The 11,504-nt window shown below is 37.6% G+C and overlaps 4 protein-coding genes across 4 annotated transcripts; 3 read left to right on the top strand and 1 right to left on the bottom strand.

Moving 5' to 3' along the window:
• Window positions 1-346: 346 nt before the first annotated feature.
• Window positions 347-6,829, bottom strand: FDP41_010175 (uncharacterized protein; the record flags this gene model as incomplete). The annotated part of the gene is made up of 13 exons (XM_044700444.1): window positions 347-1,812; window positions 1,923-2,495; window positions 2,599-3,045; window positions 3,140-3,354; window positions 3,488-3,962; window positions 4,019-4,655; window positions 4,831-5,012; window positions 5,108-5,179; window positions 5,229-5,587; window positions 5,644-5,815; window positions 5,961-5,986; window positions 6,046-6,365; window positions 6,665-6,829. 13 exons carry the CDS (start codon window positions 6,827-6,829, stop codon window positions 347-349), a joined length of 5,109 nt encoding a protein of 1,702 aa, XP_044556285.1.
• A 375-nt stretch (window positions 6,830-7,204) lies between these two features.
• Window positions 7,205-8,406, top strand: FDP41_010174 (uncharacterized protein; the record flags this gene model as incomplete). The annotated part of the gene is made up of 2 exons (XM_044700443.1): window positions 7,205-7,495; window positions 7,798-8,406. 2 exons carry the CDS (start codon window positions 7,205-7,207, stop codon window positions 8,404-8,406), a joined length of 900 nt encoding a protein of 299 aa, XP_044556284.1.
• Window positions 8,407-8,673: 267 nt separating this feature from the next.
• Window positions 8,674-9,780, top strand: FDP41_010173 (uncharacterized protein; the record flags this gene model as incomplete). The annotated part of the gene is made up of 1 exon (XM_044700442.1): window positions 8,674-9,780. The coding sequence occupies one exon, from the start codon at window positions 8,674-8,676 to the stop codon at window positions 9,778-9,780; it is 1,107 nt and encodes a 368-aa protein (XP_044556283.1).
• A 179-nt stretch (window positions 9,781-9,959) lies between these two features.
• FDP41_010172 (uncharacterized protein) lies at window positions 9,960-11,222 on the top strand (the record flags this gene model as incomplete). Its single annotated transcript, XM_044700441.1, has 1 exon — window positions 9,960-11,222. One exon carries the CDS (start codon window positions 9,960-9,962, stop codon window positions 11,220-11,222), a length of 1,263 nt encoding a protein of 420 aa, XP_044556282.1.
• Between the last annotated feature and the right edge of the window lie 282 nt (window positions 11,223-11,504).

The following is an 11,504-nucleotide window of genomic DNA, read 5'->3' as shown; positions in this document are numbered from 1 at the left end:
CAACCAGAGCCTCCGATGTTGATGTTGGTTTCAGAACGGCTGTCTGGTTCTGGAATACTCGTTCCTTAAACACTTACGCTGATCGTTGCAATCAAGCCAACTTTGATATCATCACAAGAAGAATCAACGGAGGATACAATGGTAAGGCTGAAAGAGATGCCAAGTGGAGACATATCCGATCTGTGTTGGGTTGTTAAACTATAAGGATGATGATGAATATTTTTTTGTGTTGTTTTTTTCTTCTTTTTTTGTAAACTGTTCATCTGAGGAATTAAGGAAGGAAATAAAACTTGTCACACAAGAAAACCAACAACATTGGAAGACAAATTCTCGAAAGCTAAACTCGTTAGTTATATTTATTGGACAAGACAATTAAAATATCTAAGGCGTCCACCCAATCTGTTCGATCCTCAGAAGAAGAAGCATCAAATACGTAGGTTCGAGTAGCAGTCGACAATTTGAAACAATACAATCTACCACTCAAGTCCTTGTCACTCTCAGATGCATATTGAACTCGTGTACCCTTCAATGAGATGGAATCAATTGGCTTTGGATCTCCTTTCTGTTTATAATAAGAGAGTTGATATTGGCTTGGAGAGGATTCTACACTTTCAATAATGAAATATCGTTTCTTCCAACTCTTAAATCCTCCTCCTTGTTTCACGAGAAATCCTGTTTTGTTTTTTGCTTTCTCTGCTCGATCAGCTGTTGATAAATTTCCACTGTTGCCACTACTTGTGAGAGAGGATGATGAGGAATTTGTGGTTTTTGGTTTGACATTGATGAGAGTGGATCCTCGTACTGAAGTTCGAACAGTAGTGGAAGAACTGCTTAATAAGGACGAAGAAAATGACAAGTTGTCACTTCCATTGCTATCAAACAGTGGATTGGCAAATGCAGTAAAGTCGCTGGTGTAATCATTCGCTGTTTCGAGCTGTTTTGTCGAGTGGTGAACTGGTGTCGATAGAGTAGCGATTGAAGTGGTTCTCAAACGTACAGAAGCACGTTTCTTTTTATCGGTGCTGACATCACCCGAATGTGAAGAGAAGACAGGGAAACGACTTTTAGATTTGGTAGGTCCTAAAATTTCCAAGTTTGGTTCATTGTCTTCATAATAGTCATTATTGGAGGTGTCGTCACTTGTGGAAGTTGTGACTGCATCTGAAGGAGAATGTTCAACAACAGTTGAAGAGGAATGTGAAGTCTCTGGGGTGGAAGTAGATTTTGGTGTTTGTTGTTGTGGTTGTAGTGAAGGAGAGGTCACAATGATCGAACCACTTGTGTTCAAGGTCTTTTTCATGGGTGATGACGTGACAGTGTTGACATTCGAACTTGGAGGAGAAGTGGAAGCTGAGGTGGATGTTGTCACAGGACTGGATGGCGAAGATTGTTCAGTTGGTGATAGACCTTCTTTGGACATGACCACTGTTCTTCTAACCACACGAACAACCTTTTTAGTGGTTGCGACAGGTTGTTGTTGACCGTGTAGTGGAGTTTCTTCCTGGTAAGAGGATGGCTGAGATTGATCATCTTGAACGACTGGTGTTGGTGGTGTTGGTTGTGGCTTTTCATGTTGCTTCTCTTGTTGTTGCGCCTTTAACCTTTCTTGTTTAGCTTCTGCTTGCTTAAGCTCTGCTTGCAATCCTTCTTGTTTGTGTTTGGCAGAAAGGAGTTCTTGTTCTTGTTGTTGGATTTGTTCAGCCTGTTGTGATAATTGTTTCAATAACATGTCATTCTTTTCGTTAAGAGAGGTGATCGTATTATTGAGATCGGTAATGGTGGAATTGAGTTCAGAAATCTTGTCTTTTGCTGCTTGATTTTTGGACTTTGTTTTTCTTCTTCCAATTTTTCACACTTTTTCTTAAGTTGAGCAAGTTCCTTCTCTAGGTTCTTGATGATATCAATTTTAGTATCGAGTTCACCTTCAAGCTCTGCTTTCTTGTCTTCATATTGTGAGTGAATGTTAGAGATTTGATTTTCCAAATCTGAAATTGTGTTATCTTTCTGTTCGGATTTGTCAGTCAATTCCATAATTTCCTTTTGTAATTCAAGTCGCTCTTGTTTGTGCTTTTGTTGTACTTTTTCCAATTCACTTTGATGTTTGACTTTCAAATCATCAATGGCTTGTAAATGATCATTTTCAGCATCTCGTAGTTTCCTCTCGTGCTCTTTCAAAGCCACAGAATGTTTTTCAGTAACTTCTTTAATTTTTTCAACTATTTCATTTTCATATCGAGCTGTGACTAATTTACGTTCTTCCTCAACTGCCTTATTCTTCTCCATTTCAAGTTCACTCTTTGTTTGTTGAATCAAAAGAATGGATTTTTGCTTTTCTTCTTTTAGAGATATTTCCAAATTATCCACCTTAGATCGTGATTCAACCAATTCTGTTCTCGTTCTCTCCACTTCTGAATTTTTCTCTTCAACCAAAGATTTGAGATTTTTGACTTGATTTTGTTCCTCAGAGAGACTTTCTTTGAGCTGATTGGATCTCACTATCATGTTTAGTTGTCAATCGAGTTGTAAGAGATTCAATTTCTGTCTTTTGAGCAGATTTTAAAAGCTCCATAATGGATTTTTGATCTTCACACTCAGAACGTGCTCGGTTAAGATCGTTCTTAGTTTCTTCATATTTTGATTTCAGGCTGGTCAAATTATTTTTCTCATCTTCAAGTTCTTTCTTCACACGTTCATGATCTTTGACAAGTTGTTGATACTGTGAATCCTTTTCCTTGAGATCATTTTGCAGTGCTTCTACCTTCTTCAACAGATCTTGATTTTCCTGATTGATACTCTCAACACTGGACATGTTGGAAAGAACGGCAGTACTTTTTTCGGAGAGCTCTTTCTCAAGTTTTTGATTGGCATCACGGAGAGATGAGAGTTTGTTTTCATAGTCGGTAGTAATACGATCCAACTCGATTTTAGAATCTTTCAGCTTCTTTTCAACTTCTTGCAGTTCATTAGTCAATTTTTCAACCTTGTTTTGGGAAGATGTCTTTTCATCTTCAATATTTCGAGAGTACTCTTCTTGTAATTGTTGAACTTGTTGTGCATGTTGTTTTTGGAGAGTTGATTTTTCAGATTCGAAATGTCTTTCAAGTTTGTCTTTGGCTTTTCAGCGTTTTCTAAATTCAACAAGGCGTTTTCGTGTTTTTCTTCCACTCTACCAATTCAGCAGATTCCTTCTCCAATTCAGAGCGTAAGCTTGAAATTTCCACAGAAAGAGCTTCCTTTTCCTTATTCAACTTTTCAACAGATTGTGTAAGTGAATCAATCTCTGTTTGCAATTGATTCTTTTGTTTCAATTTTTCATCTTGCAGTTGAGTAATCTCAGAAGATAGTTCTTTGATTCTTTGAAGATTGGATGAATTTTGAGAAGCTAATACAGATGATGACTCCACTGATTTTTCTTGCAATTGATCTAGTTGTTGTTGAAGTAGATTAGCCTCTTCCTCTTTTGATTTCAGCTTATTTTGTAAATTACCTCAATTTCTCCTGAAGTGAGGTCATGTTTTGTTTGGTCTCGAGTTCTTTTTTGGCTGCCTCTTGAAGACTGGACCTGATCTCAGCAATGGTATTTTCAGATTTTACCTTGTCATTGTTGAGAATTTCATTTTGCTTTTCAGCTTTTTCAGCACGATCTCTCAGTTTGCTCACTTCTTCTCTCTTCTGGCCAAGTTGTGAATTGATTTCTTCAATTTCCTTTTTCAGATCAGAATTCTGTTTTTGTAAATTCTCAATTTGAAGAGTGTTCTCAGAAATCTTGTTATTTAAAGTTTGAATCTCTTTTGATTTATCCTCAATGGTTTTTCTATGTTGAGAGAGGGTAGTTTGAGTGGCTGATAATTTCTTTTCAAGGTCTGCAGCCTTTTCTTTCTCGGTACGCAATTGGTTTTCGAGTTCCTTGAGCTTGGTTTCCAGAGTGGATTTTTCATTTTTCAAATTGGTCAGTTCTTGTTCTTTTGTGAAAGAGAGCTATCTAATTTGGAAGATTTCTCTTTTTCACTGTCAACACTCTTGATCAATGTTTTAAGCTCTTCTTCCTTGGATGAAATGGTCGATTTTAAGGACTCGATATTCGATTTGAGTTGTGATACCTCCTTTTCGAGCTCTAACTTTTGTTTCTTCTCTACTTCCAACTCATTGAAAGTATTTTCTCTACTTGCCTTTTCTTGTTTCACACTTTCTTTCAAGTAAGAGATTTCTAATTTGTTTTGTTCAATTGATTTTTCATATTCAGCATTTTCTTTTTGATAAGTGGAAATCTTTGAACTTGCTTCTTGTTCTTGCTTCTCCAAAGCGGCAATCCTTTGTGACAATTCGTTCATTGTTTGTTTTTGTTTGTCAATTTCTTGTTTGAGAGCATTTCTTTCTTCCAAGGTCTTGTTCATTTCATCCTTCAGTTTGGAAACTTCTTTCTTTGATTCCTCGAGCTGTTTGTTCAGCAAAGTAATATTCTTTTCATTTTCAATCTTGATAAGACTGAGTTGTGTGTTAATGGTTTCTAACATGGAAGGACCCATGGTTTCAAAAAGTGAAGTTTGAGCGTTTGCACAAAATTGTTTCACATCTACTGTTAATTTTTCTCTCACTTCAGTCTTGGCACGTTTGATTTGCTTTCTCAGTAACAACAACTTGCTTGAAATAGTGGTCTTATAATTTTCATGAGCGGACTCGAGTTTTTTTTCTGTTGTTCTGTCAAGGTTTCAATTTCTCTCAGCTTTTCGGAGAGAGCTTTGCTGGTACTTTCAAGCTTTTCTAATTGCTCCTTGATCTTTTCTTCATCCTCGGCTGTTTTTGTTTGAGTTCTTGTTCAGAAGATTTCACCTTGCTAAGTTGAAGTTGTAACTGATCGATCTGATCCTTCAGTGTGGAATTGACCTCTTGTAATGCTCTATATTGAGAGTTTGTTTCTTCCAAGTTTTGTTGCAAATTCTTAATTTGTTGCTTTTGTTGGTAGTACTCCTTTTCTGTGTCTTGAAGTTTTTTGAGATCCGTAGCAACGGAAGCTGTTTCGTGTCATGATGGTATTTGCATAATAGTCAGCAATGCAAACAATTCGTTGCAAAATTAATATCCAATTGCTATCACGTGAAACACTTACTAATTAATTGTTCTGCAGTAGAGTCAATGGTCTTTGTGAGATCAGAAACAGGAGCTAAAACCTGGATGAGAACTTAATTTTTCCGTTGTGATGGATGAAACAGCAACATCTCCATCAGTACCTGCAACAACAGCGTCATCCGGCACAAATGGTAAAAGGTTCTCTGTTTTCACTCCTCGTACCACAAGGTTTTTCAAAGCTGTGTCCGCAAATTCCAAAACTCCCAGAGTGAATTGAGCTGCATGAGGAATGGCGGGTGAGCAATTTATAAAGGTGGTAGCAATACAGTTGTGCAAAGAGCGAGAATATAGAATAGCTGATAAGCTCGAGGAATAGAACTGGGAGTCATCCTCTTGAGATTTGGGATCATTCATCAAGTTGCACAAATCGGAAAATGTCGCATGTCCATTTTCGAGTTCTTCGGCCTCTTCTTCTGAAATATCAATTAAGGGAGATTCAAGATCGATACAAGTCAATTTGCTACAGATGGTTTTTGCTTTTCATTGTCCTTTTGTGTCACGGTTAATTCAACAAACAGGTTGGAAGCAAATTTTGTATCTTTTTTAACTTTTTCAATTTTTCGTTTTTGAATTGATGAAGCCAAAATGTCTAATAACTCGTCATCAGCCTCCACGAATTGTTCAATGAGTCCGTTAATTTCAATTTCTTGTGTATCCTCCTGCAATAGACATTCGAGACCAGTGAAATCTTGATGTAAATTGTGGTTGTTATGATGTTAGTATGTCAATCATTACATGAAATAGTTGTATTATCATGAAATAAAATCAGGCATGTCATGAATGACATTTTAATCAAAAAGTCAACAGAGTTTCAACCAATCTAAAATACCTACCTTCGGAGTGTTGTTGTTGAACATGACTATCATTCAACAAATCACAAATGATACCACTTCCACTCCATACTTCATAAACACTCACTTTAATTGTGAATGAAAGTGTTTCTGGACTCTCCACAATAGCATCGAAAATTCCACGAACAAATCTCGGCAGAATACCATCAGTGTCTCTTTTTCCTCTTGCCAATCGATCACTGAGCCAGCATTCACAGCTTCGGAGCCCAATATTGTGAAAGTTTTACCTGACTTGGGTGGTGCACCCCATGACAAGAAGGTAACATTTCGACCAGACATGAAGGTAGAGATCATCGGGCGGGCTGCTTCTTCAAAGACTTCGCCCTGAGCTGTGTTCATGTTAAAAACCCGATCGAATTGAAATTCTTTGGGTTGATCAACACCATACTATTTTTGCGAGTCATTGGTGAATGAATAAATGTTGGGCAAAGTAGTAGCAGAAGTAACAATGATGGTATTCCAGTTAGTAACATCAGCACACCCATGGTTGATGGTCCCAATGAGATCAACAGGAGTCATAGAGACAAATTCACGTGGTCAGGAGTCGATGAATAAATACGACCATTACGATGAGGAAAAGTGGTTCATATGATACAATACAAATAGAGATGTCAAAACACATCAGATGTTCGAGTCCATAGAAATTCAAATTTCATCGGATGTTACACACACGACAAAATACAAACCTTCAACAGGAGCTTCTTTCCTGACTTGTGAAAGGCAGCACAACACTTTGTGGCATCATCTTTGTTGGCTGTAGGTGGATCGATTGCGAGAACGTGTGGTCTGAAACGAATGAAAACTCGTAATTTCTCATCCGTCGTCGTCGAGGTGGGTGTTGTGCTTGTCATTTTTTTGGTGATGAGAGCTACTGCGAATGTCAATCTGTCGTAGAGCAAGGCAGGCAGGTTCAAAATGAGTTTTCAAAAACAAGGGAGATAGAAACTAATTATTCTCAAGAGAAGAGCTCCTAATCCAAACTCGTATCTTGTCTCCTCCAAAATAAACATCATGAATTGAGAACTGACTGCAGTGTAATCATTGCCTGGATCTAAAAACAACAACAACAACATGACATCGAAATGTCTTATTGTTTGTTAAAGCTTATCATAATTTAAGTAGAAGTGAATGCGGGATCCGATCTTATAAGATAAAGTGGAGAAAAACCCAACTTCTCCTAATTTATTGTGGATATATTTTATGATTATATTATTTAAGAAAAAAATATGCAAAGTTCTCAAAAATTTACAGCCTCAAGCAACCTTACCATAGAGGATCATCATCAAGAACAGCATGGGACGTCGGTACTCTCATCCTCAGAGTCTTCAACATCATCGTCATTATCAACAATGACTCCGAGTATGGATCAGAGTCATGAATTAATTCCTGAAGCTCCTGTTGCCGATGAGAGCTTGAATGTCCAGCAAGAAATTGGAGAAATGACAGCATTAGAAGCTCTTGATTTTCTGATTGAGGAAAATAAAAAACTGTGGAAAGAAAAGATAAAATTTGAGAATGTAAGTCATTCCGAGTGAGCCCGTTGACTCAAAATGTTAATTGTTTATTTCAATATCCCATCCCATCATCATCATTGGTTCAACAACGGACAGTACGCCTACGCCTTAAATCAAAGTTTATTAGAATCGGAATCAAAATTGAAAAAACTAGCAAGATATAAAAAAGCCTTCTTGCAAGAGCAAGAGGAAAAGAAAAGATGAGAATCCAAAATGAAAAACTTGAGAACGAAATTAAAAAAGTGAGAGAAGAAAAATCAAGATCTTTCACGTCGACGAATCAATCAAACTTGGATCTGCTCCAGAGTAACATTGCAAAAATGCAAATACAAACACAACAACATGAAAAAGAGAAACAGCATCTGTCCCTTCAAGTTAGAAAAATCAAAACAAAAATCATTGAGACAAAGTTGGATCAGAAATCTTTGAAAAGTGAAGCCAAGTTCTTAAGCACTAAATTTTCAGACGAGTTTTCTTCCCTTATAGAAACAATTAAGGATAACATAAACATGAAAATGGATCAAATGGACAATGAACTCGATAAAATGGAAAAACAATATAACAACGTGTTGAAGGATAGCGAAGATCAAGTTAGAGAAACAGCAGGCTTCTTGTTAAAAGTTGGGCAAACTGTAAAGAGTTGGAAACGACGATGGTTTGTGTTTAGAAAAGATTTGACCTTCAGTTACTTTAAAACCGTTGAGGATTTGAAGCCAATTGACACGATTGATGTATCAATGGAAGAAAGCTTGGATATCTCTGCAGACGTGACTCAAGGAAAGCCTTTTGCTTTCAAATTGGTGACAAAAGACAGAACTTATTACTTGTGCGCAACCAACGAGGACGAAAAGAGACGATGGATTTCGACACTTAGAAGGTGGTTTGAGGTGAATAAGGCGTACTTGACGAAATGAATCCTTGCACGACCACGCAGAAGGATTATCTCTATAACCACCGGAAATCCATGAGCAACGTAAATTAGGATCATTACGTCCTGCAAGACACTTCAAGCAGTTTCAACACCCAAATCGATTCTGAGTTGTGCGTTCTGTCTCAAATTGTCCAATTACAGGTTTCAGTAACCACAAGTCCGTGGTACGCACGGAAAACAACCTCGAGCACTATATTGCATGAAGGGATTCTTATGCCGGCACACAAGATCAAAAAAAACGCTCAAAAATATGCAACCGCAACAGAGATCGTCCATTCCCTCCAAATCCACCAAAGAATCCAACAACAACACAAAAACACACAACACGGATTACTTGACGACTAGTAATGGAAACAATGTATCAACAACAACAACAACCAACAATACACCTTGGCTACCATCTGCCACCACTGAATCATTCCACAACAATACAAAAAACACCACTAGCATGACTTCAGATCATCCGTTTGGGCCTTTTCAAATTCACCAACAACAACTCGATATAACGATAACAACAACAACACAAACACCACCCACTCAACACTACCCATTGTTGTTCTCATCATCCTCTTCCATTTCACCATCGCCACCATCCTCCTCATCATCAATATCGAACCAATTTACGCCAACGAGTAATGCTCATCCTCCTCCTTCTCTCATCTCCAATATGGTCAACAACTCATTTCCGAATTCAACTCCAATGAATATTTCCTCCCTGTTACCGTTTGCTATTTCACCACCTCCAACACGCTTCTTTTCAATGCTTGTTTCTTCAAGTAGTAGCAATAACAACAACATTAATCATCAACCACAACAAACATTACCAACTCAATCTGTTTCATCATCCACTACTGATGCTGCTATTGGAGTAAGTAGTATTGGTGGCACTGTCGGAAATTACCAAAGTAACAACAACAACCGCATTCATCCATCATCTCCTCAACATTACCTCTCAAACGATAATACTCTCTTCTCCTCAACAACAATTCCACTCCAGCCAGCAATGCCTACAGGAACTAATGAGAGAGGACAACAACAAAACGTGTTTATACCAAGCATTCATGCCAATTTTACCACATTTTCTGGCACTGGTCAAGGATCAAATAACACTTCATCACAACCACCTCCAACAACAACAACAGATAATTATTCTTCAACGTCACAATCAATGCATTCTGATGAAGGGAAGGATGTAATCAATATTGGGCCAAACAATTCGTCGACGTTATCGAATAAGCCTCCCTTGGATGCTCCAGCAGCTGTGTTATTATTGGAGCCTCCTCACTTTCGACGATCATTGACGATCACCATCCGACAATTCCCACATCACTCTACTTTACAAGAAAAACTCAAATGAGTGAAAGATTTTACCGACCACAGCAAAGATCATCCTCCTCATCATGCATAGAAGACATTGACGATGATTCGGGAAGTATTGCTACACTAGTACAGCAAAACAAGTCACGCCAACATAAACACGGTTTATGGATGAATGATCATGATTGTGATCACATTTGTGGTTGTGTAGAAGACAAGATGGAAGCAGAATTGAGATTACAAGATAACTTTGAAACCAATTATTTCCACTCCAAGAAAAGGTCAAACTCTCACAACAGTTACAAGTATGATGACTCAATGAATCCACATAACACAGACGAGGATGAAGAGCCCTCTCACTTTGAATGTATTGAAAATGCCTCAAATCTTATTTCAGGCTCTAGTATTGATGATGACCACCTCATTCAACAACGCAAGAAACGAAAGAAGACACTTGAAGAGAATTTGTTAACAGGCTTTTCCAATTTGTTACAAAATTTAGAGCCTGACTGTGTCTTGTACATATTTCAGTTTTTGAATTGTACAGGAAAAGATAATTGGTTTTGTAACGTTAGAAACATGTATGGAAGGTTTAAAAAGAATAATCAAATTTTGCCACTCTTTAGATACATTACCATAGAGCAACATAGTACGCTCAAGTTAGGATTTGGATCTCTCAAAAATCATCAATCAATGGACTGTAATATTCAGAGTTTATCCATACATCGTAAAACCAATCAGCCACTGGAGTGTGAAATTGGGTATATGAGCAAAGTTGGACGTTCCTTAAAAACCTTCATTTATTACAACCATTGTGGAAATAACCCAACATATCCTTCATACGCTTTACAGGGAGGTAATGTTATCAATATTGATGCCTCATCCTGCGTCGACACAACATCTACCAATTCAAATAATACAAATGGGAAAAGCACATATTCATTCAATGATGGCATGTCATCATCGTCAGAGGATGAATTGGAGGAATCAAGTTTTGAATTGATCGAAGATGAAAATTCTCATGTGATCGGACTGAAGAGAAAATCTCGCTCTGAAGGCTCATGCTTTTTGAAAGAAATCTATAGAAATTGCAAGGCTCTTGAGAAACTAAAAATTGTGGACATGGAAGGTTATGTACCCATTAAGGTCTCTCTTCGCTTACCAGCAAGTCCAAAAGGTGCTAGCCCTCCTCTAGCGTTTTCAAATACTCTACAAAAAATTAGACTCTTTAATTGTGTTCTTCCCTCTCATGCAATGAGCGTAATTTGTAAAATGACACAACTGGAGAGCGTACATTTTGAAAAAACCTTTGTGAGTGACGTGAATGAATATGATTCCCTTCTCTCCCTTACCAAACTTAAGGTTCTAAAGTTGCAAGTTGCACAGCTTCCCAAAAAAACTCTTGAAAGACATGCCCACCACATTCACTTCTCTCGAAAAACTCTTTCTGAACGTTTCACAAAAGACAGATGCGTACGATGAAAAATTTAACGTGGAGTTGTTAACTAATCTAAAATCACTGAGTATCATTAGCCACTTTAACCTTGATTTATTGGCTCTCATGAGAAATTGTACCAGAATTGAGTTTTTACAACTTGGTTTCGATGTTTGCTTTAATCATATCTTCCCCAATGAGAAATTGAAGTATTGCATCCTAAGAAATGTGTTTATTTCACCTGATCGATCCAAAGTACTCATCCAAAACAACACTCTACGATGCCTCAAGTTGTCTCCTGCCAGCATACGAGCAGCACAAAGAGAAAT

Source organism: Naegleria fowleri (assembly GCF_008403515.1).
Source record: "Naegleria fowleri strain ATCC 30894 chromosome Unknown tig76, whole genome shotgun sequence".
NCBI classification, from domain to species: Eukaryota; Heterolobosea; class Eutetramitea; order Acrasida; family Naegleriidae; genus Naegleria; species Naegleria fowleri.
Note: the sequence above shows the minus strand (reverse complement) of the source record. Positions and strands in the feature narration are given on the sequence as shown.